At 46.1% G+C, this 22,225-nt stretch overlaps 1 protein-coding gene across 1 annotated transcript; it reads left to right on the top strand.

Annotated features, from left to right (window-relative positions):
* Positions 1–1,642: 1,642 nt before the first annotated feature.
* Positions 1,643–11,809, top strand: DLEU7 (deleted in lymphocytic leukemia 7). Its single transcript, XM_072856698.1, has 2 exons — positions 1,643–2,101; positions 11,603–11,809. The coding sequence occupies exons 1-2, from the start codon at positions 1,643–1,645 to the stop codon at positions 11,807–11,809; spliced, it is 666 nt and encodes a 221-aa protein (XP_072712799.1).
* The last annotated feature ends 10,416 nt before the right edge of the window (positions 11,810–22,225 follow it).

The following is a 22,225-nucleotide window of genomic DNA, read 5'->3' as shown; positions in this document are numbered from 1 at the left end:
CCCATAGTGGAAGACTGAGGGACCTGCCCCAGGACAAGCAGCAGACCAGCCATGGAGCTGAAACAAGAACTTTCCTCTGCTAGTCCCAGCTTGGTGCTCTTTGGTCTTTGCTGTGTGACCAAAAAATGGGTCTCCGAACTGACAGTTTATCTCTAGCCCTGAGATGGGATTGATACACCTGATTTTGGAAGAGGCGGTGACAGTAAAGCCCTGCTCTGAGGAGCGGGAGAAAGACCAGCACTTCTCCAGAGGGAATTGCTGAGATGTTCTGCCGAGCAACTGAGGCAATGCAGGGGAGTCCAAAGAGAGTGGGACCAGGCACGTCCCTCCTCATTTCCCCTTACAAAGCAGATTTATCTACATTTATAAAGAACACAAAGCCGAGAGAATGCTACCTAAAGTTTAACTAGGGAGCAAATGGAAAGTTTAGATAAAAGTCTTTCAAGAAAAAATAATGAGCAGAATTACAGTAGAAACAGTTGCTATATGGATAAGGCAAAATATTTGACAAGGAAAACATCTCTGAGAAGAAAGCACAGGGCAGAGCTATTATAGCCTCTGAGGCCTTTTCCCTCAGACTTCTTATTTTATAACATATTTCTAAAACACAACACCCACAACTGTTTTTCTTCATCTATCAAAGCATAAAATTGCCAGTCCTTTGACCTAACTTAAATGAAGGAAGTAGCAATGTTAGGTTTAATTAAAAACAGCAAATATTTGTACAGCTGTCCCTGGTTTCACAGCACAGAAATAGGTTTAGCATAAAATCTTACAGTTTTAAATCCTTTGGGAACCATATACAAAAACATATAGGATCCTTCTGGCTGACTTGCCAAAGCCAGAAATGCCTTTTTTTGGAGTTATTTCAGGTGGGGCTCATTCAGCCTTCCCATTTCCAACCCACTGTTTTCCTACTTGAGATTTTTTTTCTTTTTTCCGTGCTCCAAACGTGGTACTGTCAGCTTGACAGGTTTGGATGCATTTGATGCATTTTGGGGTTGTGAATAATAATGATAGTAATAAAACTGAGGGTAGGCTAAGGAGTTTTGACGTAGCAGCAGCCATAGCTTTTTGGTGGAAACCCTGATGGCCAGACCCGGCTGGGCATTTCCAGGACCTCTGCCTCTCGGTGTGGGTGTCACTGGGAGGCACCTGGTGCGGGATGCAGGAGCATCGACCAGATCTGTGCCGAACATCCCCGAAACCGGGAGGAGTTTGGAACGAAAGGTTTCACTCCTGGCCCTTGCTCTCCTTTTAAATTACACATCGAAACACGTTGTAAAATCCTTCAGCACCGAGCTTTATAACGCAGCCTCCGGAGGGCTGACTCCATGTGCACCCCGCCCCCTCGAACAGGCCAGCCTTGGCAAGCCCGCTCCCAGCAGGGACCTCGGAAGGATTTACACCGCCTTGTGCAACAGGCTCGGTGGCCCCGAGCTCTGCACCCACCCGCCCATCCCTCCCAGGGACCCGCAGGTTTCAACCTGCCGAAGCCAGCCCGGGGGGGCTGGAGAAGCAGGTGGGGCGGGTGGCCACCCACCACGCGGCCAGAGATAAGAGGGAAGAGTGAGGGAGGGGACCAAACCGGATTTAAAAAGCCGCACCCAGGTCTGGAACGGGAAGGGAGGTGAGCAGGCTGATGGCTGGTCCGGCCGCTCTGCTTGGGTCCATCAGGCACCAGACAGGGGCTCTCCACACCATCTGGGCTGCTGCAGCCCCCCATCCTCCCCACAGCCCCCCGCAGCCTTCCTACACCCAAACCTTCAGTGCCAGCAGGTCTGGCCCAGCTTGGCACAGCCTGGGAGAGGAGATGGTGTCTGAGCCTGGTGGGACTCAGGAGCTCGAGGAAGAGAGAAAAGCCCCAGGGAAAAGCCCTAAGGAAGGAGGAGGGAGTGGAGACCTATCTCCTCTCAGCCCAGATGAGCCCAGGCCAGAGAGGCTGGCTCAGCCAGGGCTGGTGAGGTGTGAGATGCTTCGAGAGATGGCTCTGCGCAGCAAGATGTCCCGACTAGTAGAAGCAACTTCCCGGCTTGTACAAGTAGAACAGACTCTCCTGCTCCCTCTCCTAAAGCAGTGTCCTCTTCCTCTCCACCCAAAAGTAAGTAAGAGAGAGATAGGAGTACATTTATCTTGGGCTTTTGGCAGAAGGGCAGTGGACTGCATCCATAATTGCACATGCTGCGTCTTGCCATGTGGACTGGAAGAGTTTCATTTACATTAATTTTCAGTTAAGTAATTTAAGCCTACAGCCTGCAAAACAGAAAGCTACTGACAGTTCAGTGTAGTTGCATCACAGGGGTTCAGGGAATAAAAACGCTTTTTGGCAGAATGAAGGCTTACTGACATGCTGAGTAGCCTGGAAAGATTACTTAGAGCTTTTTCAGAAGCCAGCTTTATACGTCTAAATTTCTATAAATGTACATAAAGCCTTAAACTATAAAGCTATTCTCCAGTTCTAAAAGAGCCAACAAACAACACAAGATGCAGAGATGACCAGTAACCTGCAAGTGAAACATGACCGACCCGCAGAGCCCACGGTTCCAGATTGACACGCTATATATCCAGCGTATGAGACCCAATGAATGTATACCTGAAAAAAACCTCAATTTTCCAATAAATACAATGGTTATGCATATTACCCCAGGAAGAAATCTAAGGGAAAGCCTAGGTATGGGCTTGCAATTTGTGGGTTTAGTTGTTGGAGTCCAACATGTCTCCTATGTCTTGTTCCAAGTCAGTTTACTTTGGCATTGCCCAAAAGGTCTTTACCTTATGATGAGTTTTGTGTGTACCACATAGAACAAGATGGCCATTCTTATCCAATTTTTAGTACCAAAGGTGCATGTCACAGAAACCCCATTAGTAGTAGACACCAATTGCTCGGCCAGCTGAGCTAAAACTAGAATCTGCTCTTTTACTTTTATGCCAGCCTTCCCAGCACAGACCAGCACAATGTGGGAAGCTGGGGGATACTGAAGCAGCAAAGATGTAACCACTTAAAGTCTCATGTGGTGGATAAATATTTGTGAACAAAATTTTGCTATGACTTCTTGTTTCTCAGTATCCTGGTGATGAATTTGAGATATTGCAAGATACTATCTTCACGTGTGCTAAATCAGTGTACTGAGTCCAGCTGGCTTTGTGATTGTTCACAGTTTGTTAAAAATCAAATCCAAGCTATCTCAAGTCAAGATACAACTCACTCATAAACTCAGTCACCAAGAATCAGAAGCAACCTTTGAACATTTGGGTCCAAATATTTTCAGTCTCCAGGAATATCCATCTAAGAGTCCGCTAGGAAAAAATACACCTAGAGATGGAAGGGGCAATATTGGAAGCTATGCAAGACGTAAAAAGAGTGTGTTAAAAATCAAATGAAATTGTTAGACGTTCTTCTTCAAAAATGAGAGTACAGTGACGGGTTGGACTTCTGCAATACCAGTTTTCCAGTAAGACTTCTTCATTGCTCTTAATTTAAAGTAAACAAGGCTAATGACACTTAGTTTTTGTACAAACAAATGCTAGCTTGATGAAATACAGCCACTTCAATGAAGGTTTTATTTTCTTCCTCTTCTTTCCCAGAACTACTTTAATATCTACTTGTATGAAAACATGTGTTTAGATACCACTGGGAATACAGTTTACTTTGGATTCTGATTTTCCTATTCTACATGAAGCTAAGTTAGGTCCTTTTTTTCACTGAAAACCCATTATCATGACCTGTTGAGCTCTGGGACTTTCCCCCTTTCCCTTCTACAATGAGGTTACATAAATTCTACACTAGGTTTCCTCAGATCCTGTCTCACGGATAACCGACCCCTTTAATTGCGAGTAGTTTCATTGCTGCAGATTTGAATTTAAGTAAATTGGATTCCAAGGGATCCATTTATATTATAACCTGTTCATAAATTCAGATGAACAAGCCCTTAAAAATAAGCTCTAAGCCAATGAGTTGGCCAAAGTCCCTTCAAAATGGCAGCCCTTGGTAGCATGTCCTTCCACTCACTGTTTTTGAAGGAAAGCTCTGGGTTTCTGTCTCAGAGACACTCACTCATGCTAGTAGTCAGTATTTGATACTTCTTATTTATTGCTACGGTTATGTCTCTTTTAGTTCCTCCCTGACAATCCTTACTTTCCTGTTTTCCATTTGTTTTGGGGTTGTTCCTTGTTTTACTTTTATTGGTTTATGGTATCAGTATTGGTTTATCAGCTGAACTGGTTCTAAAGATCACTCTATAAAATGGTCCCAAAACAGACAGACATAGGCTTGAAGAAAAAAATAAATTCAAGGAATGGGAAGGACAACACTGAAATAGCCCATCCCCTGTAGGTATGGGGAACAGTGCTTTCTGCTGCACCCCAGTGCCCGTTAGTGCTAGTCCTCAGCAATTAAAAGGTGGGTGTTAATTTCTGATGAAAAGTGACACCCTCGCAAGGATTTGGAGCAAATCCTTTGCTAGTGACAGCAAGCACTTTGTTACTCATTTTGCCTGTGGTATGACTGCAAAGACACTGCTTAGCCAAAGGGTCTGCATGAAGATGGGGAAGGGTGAGGGGCCTCTTTCCCCCATCCTGGGACCCAAGCGACCGCGTTGCCCCGCTGCCTAACCAGCTGTTTACTGGCATCGCACCCACAAGCAAACTCCTCGCGCCTTCTGCCTCCACAAAGACGCCCTGTAATAATGTCCGCGTTTTCTCCCTGCCGTAATTATACACTGCCAAGGTGAACAGAATGGCCTTTTTTTTTAACAGAGATTCTGTATTTTAAGCAGCAATGTGAGTGCATTTGAAAAGGAAAAATACAAGGTATAAAAGCTTCCCGAAATAGCAGCGTGCGGCTTGCCCTGGCTGTGTTCAGGTGCAGCTATGCATTACTCCAGCTTTTTGATAACATCCTGTCTCCTGCGCTGAAGTTACTGAGGGGTCATGAGGACGGTACTAAATCAGAAATGTGTAGCAGATTGGACTGGGCCAATCTCGACGGCAGCCAGCGGGGAATGGAATATAAATCACACTAAGAAGTTAAAATAGCCATCCCATTTGCAAAACAGTCATGGTATTTTCTTTAAGGGGGAAAAGAAAATAGTGTCCTTAAAAGGTGCCAGATTGGCAGGGTGGGATAATAAAAAAACTTCTGACTGTGCAAGTTTCTCCTGCCCCTGTGCTATGGTGCCGCTGCTCTGCCTGGTGCAGAGGAAGAAGGTCGGGGCGGCAGGCTCGGCGCTGCTAGCCAAAAGGAGCAGCATCAGCAGATCTGCACATCCACCTGTGGTCCTCGTGCCCTGGATCTCCCATCGGGGTGAAACAGTGCAGTTGCTGTGAACAGAGAGCTTTGGCTGGAACTCAGGCAAAAAAGGAGAGTTTATGACCTTTGGAAGAAGGGTCAGGCAACTCAGGAGGACTACAAGGATGTCGTGAGGTTATGCAGGGAGAAAATTAGAAGAGCCAAAGCCCAGCTAGAACTTAACCTGGCTACTGCTGTAAAAGACCATAAAAAATGTTTCTATCAATACATTAGCAACAAAAGGGGGGCTAAGGAGAATCTCCATCCTTTATTGGGTGTGGGGGGAAACATAGTGACAAAGGATGAAGAAAAGGCTGAGGTGCTTAATGCCTTCTTTGCCTCAGTCTTTAACAGTAAGACTAGTTGTTCTCTGGGTACCCAGCCCCCTGAGCTGGAAAACAGGGATGGGGAGCAGAATGAAGCCCCCATAATCCAAGGGGAGATGGTTAGCGACCTGCTGCACCACTTAGACACACACAAGTCTATGGGGCCGGATGGGATCCACCCAAGGGTTCTGAGGGAGCTGGCAGAAGTGCTCACCAAGCCACTTTCAGTCCTTTATCAGCAGTCCTGGATAACTGGGGAGGTCCCAGTTGACTGGAGGTTAGCAAATGTGATGCCTATCAACAAGAAATGTGATGCCTGTCAGTCTGACCTTGGTTCCAGGGAAGGTTATGGAGCAAATCATCTGGAGTGCCATCACGCAGCACATACAGGACAACCAGGTGACCAGGCCCAGTCAACATGGGTTTATGAAAGGCAGGTCCTGCTTGACTAACCTGATCTCCTTCTGTGACAAGGTGACCCGCTGAGTGGATGAGGGAAAGGCTGTGGATGTTGTCTACCTGGACTTTAGTAAAGCCTTTGACACCATTTCCCACAGCATTCTCCTGGAGAAACTGGCTGCTCATGGCTTCAATAGGTGTACACTTCTCTGGGTAAAAAAGTGGCTGGATGGCGGGGCCCAAAGAGTGGTGTTGAATGGAGTTCAATCCAGTTGGCAGCCGGTCACAAGTGGTGTTCCCCAGGGCTCGGCACTGGGGCCAGTCCTGTTTAATATCTTTATCAATGGTCTGGATGAGGGGTTCGAGTGCACCCTCAGTAAGCTTGCAGACCACACCAAGTTGGGCGGGAGTGTTGATCTGCTTGAGGGTGGGAAGGGTCTGCAGAGGGATCTGGACAGGCTGGATCGATGGGCCAAGGCCAATTGTATGAGGTTCAACAAGGCTAAGTGCCAGGTCCTGCACTTGGGTCACAACAACCCCATGCAATGCTACAGGCTTGGGGAAGAGTGGCTGGAAAGCTGCCCGGTGGAAAAGGACCTGGGGGTATTGGTCAACAGCCAGCTGAATATGAGCCAGCAGTGTGCCCAGGTGGCCAAGAAGGCCAACAGCATCCTGGCTTGTATCAAAAATAGCGTGGCCAGCAGGACTAGGGAAGTGATCGTGCCCCTGTACTCGGCACTGGTGAGGCCACACCTCGAATACTGTGTTCAGTTTTGGGATCCTCACTACAAGAGAGACATTGAGGTGCTGGAGCGTGTCCAGAGAAGGGCAACGAAGCTGGTGAAGGGTCTAGAGCACAAGTCTGATGAGGAGCGGCTGAGGGAACTGGGGTTGTTTAGCCTGGAGAAAACGAGGCTGAGGGGAGACCTTATTGCTCTCTACAACTACCTGAAAGGAGGTTGTAGAGAGGTGGGGGTCGGTCTCTTCTCCCCAGTAACAAGCGATAGGACGAGAGGAAATGGCCTCAAGTTGCGCCAGGGGAGATTTAGATTGGATATTAGGAAAAATTTCTTCACCGAAAGGGTTGCCAAGCATTGGAACAGGCTGCCCAGGGAAGTGGTTGAGTCACCATCCCTGGAGGTATTTAAAAGACCTGTAGATGTGGTGCTTAGGGACATAGTTTAGCAGTGGACTTGGCAGTGCTGGGTTAACGGTTGGACTTGATGATCTTAAAGGTCTTTTCCAACCTAAACAATTCTATGATTCTGTGATTCTATTCTAAATCAGCCCAGTGGCACTTAATTTGTACCAAGAGTGAGTCACATCATCGGGACTCAAGTGATGGCATGAAGGCAGCCCTGCCAGGCTTCCCACAGGCAGGCAGGCATGGGGAACAGTGCGTTGGCTCTGCTAAGCTTGCCCGCAGTGCTGCCAGCCGCAGGCTTTGTTTTCCTGCTATATTGAGACCCATCCCTGGGGAACGAAACAGAAACCTCAAGTTCATTGCAGGCCAAACAACAGCACAGCGTCGGGCATTGCTGACTTTGGCCACAGGTGAACCAAAGACCTGGAGATGTTCTGCTCCTCAGGGGAAGAGCAGCAAGGGCTGGTGCAGGCAGGCAGCTCTGCCGGCTGCTCAGCACAGCGCAAGCCCAGGGCTCTTCAGCCGGGGGATTTGCACGTTTCGGGTGAGGAACATGGAACGAGTGGCTGTTGCTAGATGACATTTCTAATGGTAGTTAATAAGCTTGTTTTCTGGTTGCTGATTTCCTGACACAAATCAGAGATCAGTTCTGAGGACCAAAGTGACTCGTTCTTCTTTATGCAAGAGATCTGAAGACTGATTCATAAATAATGGCTTAGGGGTGATGGAAACAAGATAAATTGCTTTCATTAGAATTCACATAAAACAGCAGCAGAGTCCCTGCTTGCCACCACGGATTGAACAAATGTGCCAGCGTGCATGCTTTTCATTTTGCAGCCACTGATATTATGAAGTTGTTCCTGGACCTAATAGCTCTGAATGTTCATTTTTTAAAGTAATTAATATGAAGAGTGATCCTGGAAAAAATTGCCTCACCCTCCATAAAGTTATTTGCAAGCTGTAGGCATCAATACTCGTTTGTGTGGATATTTTTTTAAATACTGACAAACGGACAATTTGAAGTTCTTCAAGTGCGGAATTGCCTCCAAGATCTTTCTGGAAGCTCAGAGGAAATATGCTTAGGCAGTTCCATTTTATTAATATGGTAGTGCTGCACTCCGCATGCATCTGCACCTGCTGTGTTAGAAAGAGGCTTTGCAGCAGCAAACCGCAGAATGAACTACACTAGGAGCTTGGGGGATTTTTTTTTCCACAGGAATAGTAACTTTACAAGAAATTATTAACAACTCCACCATTCTCAGTGGTATATGTCTTAGGAGATATCTTCCAAATGCAACTGTTTTAGAAAACAGCAGGTGAGAGACGGATACAGACTTGAGGTGGGGCTTATCTGCCTCATGGAGGTTTCCTGAAGACTGAGCTGCTCAAGCCATGCTCCCTTTAGGGTCATCAGAGAGAAAGAGGCTCTCCAGATTCAGTTCATCCTATAACAGCCATCTAAGATGGGTCAGATAAACCATTCCTATCGCTCCCCACCGACCACATGCAGAGCCTCTGGGAAAAAGCTCCGGCTTAGACTTTCATGCGCCCAAGGAATGCCACAGGAATCGCTTTCTAAAATGACCATTTTATTCCTCCAGAAGTTGAGCTATCCTGAGGATTTATACTGGAAAAATATAAAATAGGTCAGTGGGGGTGGAGGCACTGAGTTACCAGGAATGGGCATTAGGAACTCTGGCACTCCAGCCCCGACTCCCAGATTTTGGCCTGCCAGTCATGGAGAGCATCCAGCACCTGGTCCAGCGCACCACCACTGCCACTCTGCCTTCAGTGGAAATTTTGTCTACCAGGGCGCATGGAGATTAAGAAAAAATGTTGAGGGTTGGCAGCGGGCCGGAGTCTAAAATTTGAGCGTGCTGAAGAAAAAGGCAGCTGTCTGTAAGAGCCAGCTGCAGGAATCTGTTTGATGGGTCAGGTTGGCATATCTGAGTGAAATAAAAGATGGAAGAAAGCAGTTTGTATCTCCTCTAAGGAAGCCTTTATAAAAGTGGCCTCTTCATAAACGCAAAGCAACTTTGTGGATAGTATCAATTTTATGTTAAGGTTCAAAAATAAAAGCTGGGCCATCAGAAACATCCTGAAACTTCAGCCTACCACTGAGTGACAACTGCATGAAACAGACCCAGAGCAGTGGAAAATTTTAAGCCATAAATTAGAGAGCCTTGAAACTAGTAGGCCATGCTGTTTTTATTCTGGGGGAGGTTCTTTATTAACTCATCTGTCTAAACATATGGATCTTGACAAATGAAAACTGCAGGGAGGATCTGCTCCTGTCCTGCAATTGAAAATACTTAAAATCACACTGCAAATATTCCTGTTACCATCTCTTAAATGGCGAAGTACCGCAGGAGCTGTTGCTCTCTATCAGTTTAGCTCACAAGGGCCCTATTTCCTGAAGTTAAAATGGAAAGAATTTTTAGTCTGAAACTTTTTCTTTTCCTTCAGTTAGTTACTGCCCACTTTTACTGAAAGGAGAGAGATAAGTCAAGTTTTTATTCTCTGTCATGTATCCTAAAGCTCCCATGTGCTGGACACCTGCAAAAGCTAGCAAAGCTAGCTTGTTTACTTAGTGCAATTTATTTGACCTTTTAATATATTTGAATAAGGATTTTATACCTAAGGCAACTTTACAGAACAGATTTGAAAGGTGACCTTCAAAGGAAACATCAAAATCTTTCTGAAAAAGGAAACTTTGGAAATATATGTGAAAAAGGCCGCTTTTCAGCTAACCTCCTGACTCAGGACTCCCTGGCTTTTCGGCACAGGGGCACACCAGAGCAATGAGTTCACCTTGCCCACAGCAGACGCACAACCACTACTGTACAATACCTAAGGGCCCAGGAATGGTGTTGGTTGGCTAGTTTTGGTATTTCCATAATGAATGCCTTCTATTTGCTGGCTGGGGCAGTCGTTCAGCACGGGTTTTGATGTTAACCCGCATTTTAATCCTTCAACTGCAAATCCTTTTTGCTGTTACCATTATGAAGCTGGGATTGTCTAGGTGAAATGAATTTTTTAAAACTGGTTTCTTTGTTGTTTTTAATAACAAAGGTAAAACCCACAATAAGTCTGAACCTTCATGCTTTTAAGAATAACATTAAAACTCAATTTCCTCTTAGCTAAAAGCACAGGCTGCTACTAACTGAAAGAGTAAATACATCAAGTGAAGGAGGTAAGAGGTGCCAAAACCTGGTGTGTACCACATGCTACAGGAGAAGCTTCCCCCATCCCCTACAGCTTGTCCTGGAGTGTTCATTGCATGTGAGACCTCACGAAGGCATAGGCTGTGACTGAGACCACATTTGCACATAAGTTTTAGGATGACAGGGGCTGATCCTGCTGCCAGAATAGGTCTTGTCATCTTCACCTCCAAATGCTCATTCCCAGCACTGAGATGCTCCTCCCTCTGTGCTGACACAACCCTTTCCTAGCGCAAGCCAGGCTGGGGAACCATTGCAAGTTAAAGCTCTGCTCTTTTAGGGAGGGGTAGGAGCAGATGGGGGGTAGAAGGGGATGTTTTCTTTTAGTAGTTGTGTAAATGTGCATAGTAGATGTGCTCCCCCTAACAGTGCTCACAAACCTATGCTGGCCCAGCTCAACGGCAGGCAGAAGGTTCCACTGCCATAGGCAAGGTCCTACAGCCAGCAGCGCTACAGGTCCTTAGGGCAAAACTGGCTCCACTTAGCGTTTTTCTAAACACAGCAGGCAGGGGTTTCCATGAGCTGCAATATACAATGTTGGTTTGACTGGATTATGGAATGCATTTGCCCCATGCAGAGCATTTCCCTGGCACGGGCAGGTGTTAGAGCAGCAATTCTCATGCTGCAGGCCATGCCACATCTGAGGGACTGGGAAGTCTTCATAATTTGTTACGGTGTTCAACCGGCAGAGCTGTCAAGGTCACCTGCCACACTGGTGATCCCAGTCACATCACAGATGAGGGACACGGCATGGAAGTGATGCTTCAGCAAGGGTTGCTGTCACAAAGTCCCCTTGGGAGCCTTTGGGAGCTCTCCAGAGACATCTGGATGTAACATTTCCCTGAGGTCCTACCCTTGCCTGTCAGGGTAGGGGGAGTTGAATTGCTTGAGGACAGCTACAAAAGTTCTGTCTGGTAGCAACAGAATTAAAAAAAAAATTAATTGGATACAAGTGATACAAGTGGATACAAGATTTCTTCCCCTGATGCCTGGGGAAGAAAGCACCCCTTAAAAGTGAGTAGGTGAAACTGCTACCCAAGGCTTCCTGCCAAGACAGCTTGCAGCAGTATTTAATGGTTACACTACATGTATCTCAAAACTGAAGATGTTTCACACTAAATCAGAGATGAACATTCATGATTAGGAAGTTTCTGCTGAGAAAATCATGCCTAGAAAACTTGGGGAGCATTATTTTTCACTCACTTCTTTTTGCTTTTGCTTTCAGGATAGCATTGAGTTTAGGAACATCTGTAGTCATATGGCTTTACAAAGAGAGGGACAACAATTTGAGAGAGACTTACAGGAAGGCCACCAGTGTTTGAAGACCAACATTGAGAAACTCATTTGTTCATTGGCAGTTTTCCCCTCAGCTTCTTATATCCTGGTCCGATCTGCTCTGAGACAAATCCTGCAAAATCTCCTGGCAGTGTGAAACAGCAGGCTGCTTGGCCAAGGAACGAGCAAGGCCTATGAGCTGTAATGGTCCTGTAAAAATAACAGATAACTTGAAAGGTGAATCCTGGAGATTTTACTGTAGCAAGAGTTCCTGCTGACTTTACATCAGTGAAGACTTCCCAATGGAGATGGTGTTCCTGCAAAGTACTGAATAGCCTTCTCATATCAAACTCATACCAAAGCCATGTTAATGGGAGCTGGGAACATCTCCAGAAGTTGCTCTGGAGGAACAGGAGTTAATTCGTAAATAATAAGGTCTCAGAATGAATACAGAAAGGTGGAGGCTGAGAAGACAACCATCAGAAATCTCTCTATTTTCAGCACAGCTCAGGAAAATGTGTTTTCAAGTAATTCTTTATGGACTGGACACTTGAGAGAGACAGAGAAAATATAGTGCTTAAGTATGGACTCTTTCATTAGAAGGTATACAGCCTGATTACGTTGCAAATAAAGACAGCCTGCTAAATCTTTACTGCATTTTACTAGAATAAGCCAACAAACCAATGGAAAGGTGAAGGTGCAGTATCTTCCGTTGAGAAAAGAAAAAAAAAAGAAGAAAAATATATGGGACCAGTGTGATCAATCACTTTAAAGCAATAAAAGGTCTTGGTAGATGATCCAGTGGAGGTGAATGGAAAGCAAAGCAAAAGAGGCATTAACACGGTGAAGGAAAGGTATTTATAAACTGAGGTGAAACATTTGTGAAGATTACTTTGCAAAGCTTTCTCAGCCCCTGTGACTGTTCAGCAGACAGCATAAAACTCTGCTCTCCTACTGCCAAATCAGGAGGGTTTATGAAGTCACTTGCTTCTGTCAAACAGCTGCAGCTGTAATGCTGAGAAGAGGCATTCCCCCCCTCTTTTTGCAATAAGATTTAATGTCTGTGTGATTGCTGAGCAGGAATAACGGCTTGTAAAACTTTTTTTTTTTTTTCAAAGGGATAAATTAAGCTCCTTTTAATTGTGATTTGGGTAGTAGGTGAGGGAATTTTGCAGACTATGAGATAGAAAAGTATCTCTTTCCATTGGCTGGAGGAGTGAATTTCCACATGTGATTTTTTTTTTCTTTTTTTTTTTAATGTGTGATCGTGAACATCATCAGCTGAATACTTTCCGAGTGTGGTTCCATACTCTGATTGATTTGCCATATTTTATGTTCACACTTTAAATGTTACACTGGTGTCATTCTCACAGCTATAATGAAGGCTACCTCAAAACACTTATTCACTGGTTCTTAGTGTGAATGCAGACAACTGCCCTGGGTTGAAATTTTGCATGAGATGTCTCAGCTTAGAATTAATTTAGAAATGGGAAGAAAAAACATGAAGGTCAGGCCAGCACCAGCTATCTCCTTTTTTTTTTTCTTTTAAGTGTGACACCCTCCCTCAAGAGAAGAGGAAAAAGGGCTCTGTTGGGAGCAGAACACGGTGGTGTTTGCTGAAATGTTGTGATCTTCAGGGCAACGCTGAGCATAATGGCAGGCAGCAAACAAACAGAGGGGATGCACACAGAGGTGTTATACGCATCCCTACACAGGTATTAGTGAGTGCGTACCTACTGTTGTTGGCACCACCCCTCATAGCAAAGGGACAGAGGCCTGAAGAAGTCCTGTGAAATGAGTTTTTTGGCTATTTTTCTAATGTTATCCCCCCGGAGAAGAGATACGTGGGCAGCAGAGAGGCCAGGGGAGGCAACCTGGGTGAAGGCAGCTGCAGCTGCAGCCCTGAGGTCCCCCTGCTTTGCAGAGTGGGGCCATCGCCTCCCCCCTTTGGTGTGACAGCCACCCGCTGGAGCCCAGACCCCTCTCGCCCTGGGTGCGAGGGGCTGTTTCTTTATTTCCCACCATTTAGGCAGGTCACTCCCTGGCTTTCTACAGTTGTTTCTATTAGTTCGCTCAATCTGCTCTCACACACAAGCACCCTATTACAGGGTCTGTGTTCCAGTTCCTTCAGCAGGGCATTAGCCCCGAGCACAAACAGTTTTAATTCCAGTTTCATTAAACAGTCATTTAAAAGAAAAGCTTCCCCAAGGACTCTCTATACCCCTCACTTGTATCCAGCTCAGTGCACTGAAATCCTGGTCTGAAGATCGATAGCAAGATCCTGTTGACTTCACCAGGGCCAGAATCTGAGCTATGCTCTCCAAGTCAAAGCTCACATTATCGGCGTTGCTAACAGGGTTGGCATTGGGAAGGCTCTGAAAAAAAACCCAGGATGATTTCAACTCTCTTTTCCCAGTCACATGCATGTGCGCACAAAATTAATGACCAGGTACAGAGGAACGAAAGCATTTGACAGCTAATTTTCTCTTCAAGCTTCTAAGAAACTAGCAAGTGCGACAGATTAAAAGTACATTATATCTGAAAAAATACTCCGGCCACAGTTCCACCAAATTGGACAAGTGCCCTTCTGGATGGCTCTAGGCCTGCAGAGATCCCTAGCAGGTAAGAAACACAAGACTCAGACACTTAGGGGAAATTTAGGCCTTCTGAATATGACTCTTCATGTTTTTTTACAAGAATTAGTGTTTATGCTGAAAATTTCCAGAACTCTTTCTTTTCCAAACATTCCCACTTAAAATGAGTATTTTGATTCAAGGTCATTTAAAAAGAAAACATTGTTAAATTCTTTGAAATTCCGGCTAGAAATTTAAGAATCCCTTGGGAAACTTCATCTTGCATCGGACTATACAGCACAGGTTTTCAATTCCTCTCCTTGTCCTCGAGATGATGGTGCAACGGAATGGGAGGGCAATGGGTTCTCAGGCCCTGAGTCTGCGAACACTTTGGGTATGGTTTCATGACTCAAAGTGCTCAAATTACTGTGGTTTAATAAGTTACCACCCATCAGCTGAGCTGTGGCAACTGCCTGTGCACATACAATTAGCTCACCCTAATTGCAAAATGTGCAACTCGCCCATTCGGGAGATCAGTGCAGCTGCACATTTATATCAAGTTACCCCTTGGCATGTTTGAGGCTCAAGGCCCCGTTTCATCATACCTTAATCGAGATGAAGTGTGGTAAAAGATACGAGCATCCGACATGCCCCAGGGGTGAGGATTCACAGCTCGCCCGGCCTTGTGGCCTCAACAGGCTGGTGGACCCCCACCATGGTGAGCAGCCCTCATGCCGGGGTGCAAGCTGCTCACTGCAGTGTCGTGTTTGCTAGCCAGCAGGCAAAAATCAGAGCATCAGGGAGGACAGCCTGAAATGTGCCTTCCTGCCTCCGACACGGGAAGCAAGGATGGTGCAAGGGAACCTGCTGCCCAGAAGTAGCTGCCCTCGCTCAATGGTGGCTATGTCACCAGCTTGTGCGTCACACACGCTGCTGCCACACCTAAAAAAGCTCACTTTCTTATGCTAAGATACTCCACTTTGGGTTCAGATGGAGAATGAACACTGTTTGCACCTCTGGGATTTCATATACCCACCCCAACATCCTGCTCCGGAGCATCTGTGTTTCAGAGCTCTCCGTATGTGTCTTCTCTTTTCTGTTGTGCTTTCCAAATAACACCACCCAATTTAGCACAACTGCTGTGCATATGATCCACAAAATCAGCCTGTTCGTCTGGGTTATGTATTTACATCTCCTGCTACCAGGCATTTGATGAAACAGCTTCCTCCTCCTTACCAGTCCTTTTGGGCTTTGATGACTCAAATCCTTACTCACATGAGCAGCCCTTGCTTGAACACGTACTCTGTTGTTTCAACTGGGTCTTCCTGCAGTAGGGTCTAAAGGGTCAGGATGTTTCTCATCAGCATGCCAGGTTTCAAGCACAAGATACACTTGCTACATCAGGAAATTAGTGAATAAGAAGCTGAACCGGCAAAGAAACCCTGAGCATGAACGTATCAAAGATTCTATCTGATAAAAGTATTTTCCTATTATACTCAGCACATGAGGTTCAGGTTAACAAATGGGGCAAAGTAGTCCAGGAAAATAGAAAACGTATATAGTAACGCAATAAAAATGTACACACACACCCATTTTAGTGCATGTGTGGAACCACTTGAATTTTATTTCCAAAATCTAAATACAGATAAAATTTCAAGAGTGAAAAAATAAATTAGGAAAAAACATTAATGATTTTTCAGTAAATATTTTTTCCTAAATAAATTTCATGCTAACTACCCTGCATTTTATTTTAGCTGCTTGAAATAGCTTGAGGTTTAAATCAGAAAAGAAGTCTGGAACATTGTTTTCCAGAAGGTGTTAGTTTTTGCTTTGACCAGTGCTGTCATCTAGGTAACCTTCTGATATCCCTGTAATAAATTTCATCTGTCATTCACCTTTGAGCAGCACACCTGCGCTTGTGAATCCCTATTCTGGGACTGCTTTAGCCTTCCAAATTGCTGACCAGCTTCAAACAAGCACAGCTGCTTGTTTATCAAACATTAAAGCGTGTTTCCTTCACAGCCAACTCCAAATACTCGGTCCTAGATTGATGCCAGGCTAAATGTGCAATATCTGATGGACCACCACAGCTAGAAACCGAGTATTTTTAATAAAATTTTAAGCTGAATATCCCATTGCTTAGAAGTGGCTGTCACTTTGAGCCTATCCAGGCAATTCAGAGGTTGCTAAATTTGTGTTTAGTTATGTGCAAACTTGCATGTGCTACAAGTATGTCATGCAAAGCATCCAAAGCTGCTCTAGGAAAACTTATTTTATAATTGCACCCCACCACAGTACGTTCTGGTTTCCCTCTTAGCTTTGTTTGTGGCCGTTACAGAAGGACAGCGTGCACAGAGCGCTGTTACGGAAGTGGCATCAAGCAAGCCATGGAAAGAAGAGTTGTCAGAGTTAAGTTTTCCTGCCAGTGCTTTGATTCGCTCCCTTTTGCACAGACATAATGTGAAAGTTTTTACCTCCATGATTACAAGCTCTTTATCTGAAGGTTCCTGCTCCACCGCCTGCACAGAACGGACAGCGTTGACCGAATGAGCAGCTATGTGATATTCAGTTCAGCACGCGGCTTCGTGTTTGCTGCCCGCTGCTCTGCGTCAGGGAGGCGGTGGGAGGTATTGCTGTTTTGCAGAGGAGGAGTTGCGGCACGCAGAGATGACAGCTGAGAGCCGCCACCCGTTTGGTGGGCCCAGCCGGAGAGCACCTCAGCTGCCAGAGCGGTTGGTGCCTCCCGTGGTCCTCGCTGAGCCCCCGGCCCTGCCGCGTCCCCTGGGCTGATCCCTCCCGTGGGCAAGGCGAGGCTGGGCCGGGGCTCAGTCACCGGACGACAACCCAGGAAGGGTCTCAGAAGCTGCATGTGCACCAGCCTGAAACAAGATTCCTCGGGCTTTTACCAACTTTTCATTTTGCAGCCCAGCTCCCAGTACTGTAACTCGGGTGCGTGTAACTTAATGCCTGGCACAACCTCGCTTCCCCCAGAAGAAAACCAGCAGGACCTTGCGATGGAGCCCAGCCAGCCCAGGAGACTCGACGGTGTCCTCCGCGCTGGGCTGTGGAGCCAGGTGCAGCGTGGGGCTGCGTCCCCCGCGGTGGTGGACAAGGGGTGCGGAGGAAACGCCAGCAGTATCGGTACCCATTCGGCTTTCCAGGCCGGGCCCTGCCCTGGAGGGGCTTCGCTGCGCCTCCCGCCCGGGAGCAGCGCATCCCCTCCTCGCCTTTAAGCCTTTAAACCCGCCCCAGGCCAGCCGCGGAGGCTGCGCGGGGCTGCGCGGGGGCGCCGTTGCGGCGGCCGCCCAGCTGGTGGCGCTGTCGAGTCGCCCACGGGGCTGCGCGGGCGCGGGGCTGCGCGGGGCTGCGCGGGCGGAACGGGGCTTGGCCCGGCGGCCCCGCCGTGGGTGGCGGGAGGCGGCGGGGGGGCTGCCGGGGGGGCGGGTGAGAAAAACTGGGCGTGGGGATGGAAGGGTGGGAGGAATTAGAAGAGGAAAAAGTGACGCGGCCGTGGGGGCTGAGCAGGGCTCGGCGGCGGGTGGGGAGGCGGGGTTCGGCCGCGGGGGTGTGCAGTCAGGTGGGGGAAGGAGAGGAGGGGGGGAGGAAGGAGACGGGGAGAGAAGGAGAGAAAGAAGGAAAGAAAAATAAATAAATAAAAGGAAGAAACTTCTCTGTGCTTCCCCCCCAACTTTTTCAGAAGATCAAAATAATTAAGTCAACTATTGCTATTTTTTTATTGCTATTAAATTTCCACCCACTTCCACACTATCTGCTGGGATTGAAAGTGGAGGAACTCAAATACTACGGGAAGGTTATTTTCAAATATAATATTTGCAAAACCCCCAAAGCACTGGAAATCTCAAGAAGGGGTTGTCTGAGGCTTTCAGCCCGATTTCTGAATGATGCCCCTTCTATAAATAGGAATTTTTTTACCGCTATAACTATGTCAAGAGACAGGTTTCTTTTTTTAATCATATAGTTACTTTGGTGACACCACGAGTGTAACTCTGCCTTCACTAGTGGTAACATGTACCAGTATAGCATCTACCTCTCCTGAGGAGGAAAAAATTATAGCAACGAAGAAGAGCCTTACAACTGGTGCAAAACTGTAAGCTCATCAGCAAGACTATGCCACTTTTTCTGTCCCATGACATCCAACAGGTAAGTTCTGTGTTCAGAGTCACGCTAACGGGCTCAACTCTTCTCAGCAGTATGAGACTACACAAAATGGAGTATCGTTTGGTCTTGCTCATCTTAATGGCGGTTCTGGAAACGCCGAAAGTTTTCTACATAAAATCAGATGAAGGAAAGATGCTTAGTGCTACAATAATAGCCTTTAACCCAAAGACTTTACTTGCTTGGGTTGTTTTAGTTTTTTCAGGAAATCACATTTTCCAGCTTTTCTTCTATTTCTTTGCATTGTCCCTTGGAAGGTTGTTAGCATTGCGATGCCCAAGCCCTGGGTTTCGTTTGGCCCCTGCCCGTTGCACACCAGCGAGGATGGGCACAGTACTGCCAGGAGACACAAGGCAATACCATGTGCACATGAAGGAAAGCTAGAATAGACCACTTTCCAAAAGGAGCTGCTAATCATTTTTGTTTTTCCTTTTTAAATAACTGCTGGTGAGTCAGGCATGACATGGTTCCTGTAATCTTCACAGATAATTAAGCAATTCATACCTTGTGTCTGTGGGTAGACGCTGCTGTCAAAACTCAGGCCCATTCTGGAAGTGGCTGAAGTGCTTTCTTTGGGGAAAAAAAAAAAAACAAACCCTCTTGCTTTCTCCCACCTTTGATTAAATAATCTTAAATACCAAGACTGTATGGTAGGTAAATTTGCTTGTGTGGGCCATTGCTTTTGAAGCTGATGCGACAGCTTGTTGCACGACTCTTCTCTGTACACATTCTTCAGTTTCACTGGGAGGCATGCAAGAGATGAGCAAAGCAAGAAGCTTTTGATTTTTGTTGCTGTAAGTTGACAAAATACAGCTTTGTCAGTTCTGATGTTACACTGACAACCAGCGTTTCACACCTCAGCAGTGTGAAAGAGGCTACAGTGTCTGTAGCACAGGCTGAGGTGTCCCAAAGCCAAAATGGATGACTCCATACGAAGCCAGGCTCTTGCTGACACCTGTCCCGCTGCAGCATCAATGTCAGAGTGAGCAGGAAGAAGTCTTGCTCCCTGCACGGGTTACCATTTACCTGTGTTAACAGGATATTCTGAGCAATGCATGCGTTGTGTTCAGTTTCCTGAACTGTTTTGCGTTGACAGTGTTGTCCCAAATACCTGCATCATCAAGGAGCCCTGCAAGGGCCTCAGGACATCTGGACTCTGAGAAAGCAATAGGAAACTTGTGCTAGGAGTGAAACAGGCTGCAGTGTCAAACCAGACGTTTAAAAGAGATCCAGACTCCGCAACACAAAGACATAAATTAAACTGGGGAAAAAAATAAGGTTAAACTCATGGAATCCTCAGTTAGAGGTGAAAAACAGTCTTTGTCCTCCTTTTCCCCACAGTGAAATAGGATGATTTCTTTCATAACTGCACCGTCCAAACCACTTCTTAGATTCATGGCTTATTTCCATTATTTTAGCAAAGGTGTGTCTCAGTCTGCACGTAATATTTGAAATAGGGGGGACTTCTAGCACTTTCCAGGTTGGCTAGTCCGTAACCGCATAGAATAGTACCATGGAAGAACAACTCCTCAGTCTCATGCAAAGGGAGGAAAAATTGAATACGGTTAAGAAAATGTAGATGCAACACAAATACTGGGAGGATTTTTCCAATTGCTGGATGTTGCAGATGGTGGAAGAGTCCCTCCAGAAAATATTGGTTCACCCTTCATCCTGGCACACACTGAACTCATCTGAACAAAGCAACAGCAGATACTAGAATTAGTCAAGGAATCAGTTTTTGATAGAAAATCTCATAGACCATTTCTACGTGTTTCTCCCCACACCCTTTTTTTTTTTTTTTAATGAGAAAAGCAGTTATGTTAAAAACATCATGGGGAGTAATTCTGAACTGGCAGAGAGATGGGGTAGATGATTGCATAGATTCTTTCCATCTCCACATTTTCTGATCTATGAACTCACCTTTGGGAAACTTTTCTCATTTCAGACTGAGTTTCACTCCCCCCAGGTTGTCTGAAGAAGGTGGGATATTTAACCTAAGCAGCATTAACGCTACCACTGCGCTTTGACTTTAAAAGTTAGTAACATGTTTCAGCACTAAGAAACTTCATCACAGAGTGACTTTTATCTGATTTGCTTTCTTCCTGGAGGCCTCCCTGTAATATTTTCTGCTGGTGCTTCACACTGCAAGCCAGAGATACTAGTGATAGCTGGACACGATGGAGACCGAACCTGTTTCGCAGCTAGCCCGACGTTTGCTGCACCAAGTCCTCTGTGACTTGCTTTTGCTTCCCGTCCCATTCCTCACAGGTAGAAAGCTCATATGAGGGACACCACTGAAATATGGTGTCCAGTGCAATTTCTAACGAAAAGCCCATCTTTCTGGCCCCCAGTGGATGGTCCCCTTGCCAAGACTGTCAGAGTTACTTGGAAGCCATGAGAAGTCCTGCAGCTCCATGCTGCTGCGAACACCAGATTAGTGCTTAGTGAGCATGGCTGTGTCCTCAGCCAGTAATCCCACTTAATGGGGCTCATTGTAATGCAGGGTAACTGGGTGGCAAGCGTCCAAGTCATTCTTTTTAATTAAGGAGTCCCCAGAGAAGTTCATATGGGATCTAATAACTCACAACACAGTGTTTCTGCGGAGAGCGAACAGCAAATTAGGAGACAGCCTTCAAAGCATGAAAGGTGTGGAGGAGGGGACTGGTGTCCCCAAAAGCAGCCCGAGGCATTTGATCAGGCACCTGGGAATGAGGGGAGAGAATAGTTTGTAGGAGTGACGGTCTGGGGACGTGTGGCGATGTCCCCAGCCCTGCAGAAGGCTCAGGGAGGTCCCCAGCCCTGGAGCAACTGGTTTTCCTCCAGGTTCACTTCCATGCAAGCCACTTCTGTCACAGCACACAAGCATTGCTTCGTCTGGGTTGGTTTCTCCTGGACACTTGATTTTTCTCCAAGCAACTGCATTTGTATCCAAAAGTCCAGGACCCGGAACGATGTCTTAAATTAGTTTACAGCTCAGAGGATGTAAGGAGGAAGTAATGTGGATATCGGTTCAGGAAAAAACAATAACCTGGAAAAAGAGGCAGAAGAGGACACTCACCCATTTCAGCTAGAACAGTTTGTCATCACATGGTGCTAAGGGGACAACATCAGCCTGAGACTCCAGTGGTCTCCAGCTTTTCTTCTTATTCTTATTAAACCTTCCAAATTAGAGGCAGTGCAAATTTATGTAAATAACAGTGTGTAACATATAATTCTTCTTGGTGTAAAACTGACTTCTGGGGCCAAGAAACAAGAAACTATTACAATTTGAAAAAAAAATATATCAGAAAAGTCTCATTGCATTTATAATTGTTTTCAGACTGGAGCTTTGTGGCTCAGGGAATGGATACACTGACCTTTCGCTTGTGTGCTCCTCAGCTCCCGCTCTGTCACAGGCAAGTGGGTGCAAGTGAGCTCAGTGGTCCTCCCCAAACCCCGACCCACGTAGACTCCAGTGATCAGGAGCCTATGCTGGTCTTGCCACAGATTTCCTGTGCGGTCTTGGATAGGAAGGTGTCTGTGTGCCTCAGTTTTTCCATCTGTAAAATAAGAATGATGTTACACTGCTTCACCGGCGCAGCTAAATTTCTGCTTAAAAAGCAGTCTGTGACCTTTGGATGAATGGTGGTAATGAGCTGTTTGCCTCATTTATAAATATCTTTTGGTGTGATATAAATATTTTTTTGTATTGTACATACTGTGTTTATTTTATGCAAGTGAATGCAGTCCCAATGAAAGTGAGAGACCGAGTATTTTGCTTTCACACATAACTCAACCAGCGTTCCCGAGTCCTGATCTCTAACACCTCTGCTATTGCAGTCCTG

The sequence above is a fragment of the Ciconia boyciana genome, chromosome 1 (genome assembly GCF_034638445.1).
Source record: "Ciconia boyciana chromosome 1, ASM3463844v1, whole genome shotgun sequence".
Classification (NCBI taxonomy): domain Eukaryota; kingdom Metazoa; phylum Chordata; class Aves; order Ciconiiformes; family Ciconiidae; genus Ciconia; species Ciconia boyciana.
Note: the sequence above shows the minus strand (reverse complement) of the source record. Positions and strands in the feature narration are given on the sequence as shown.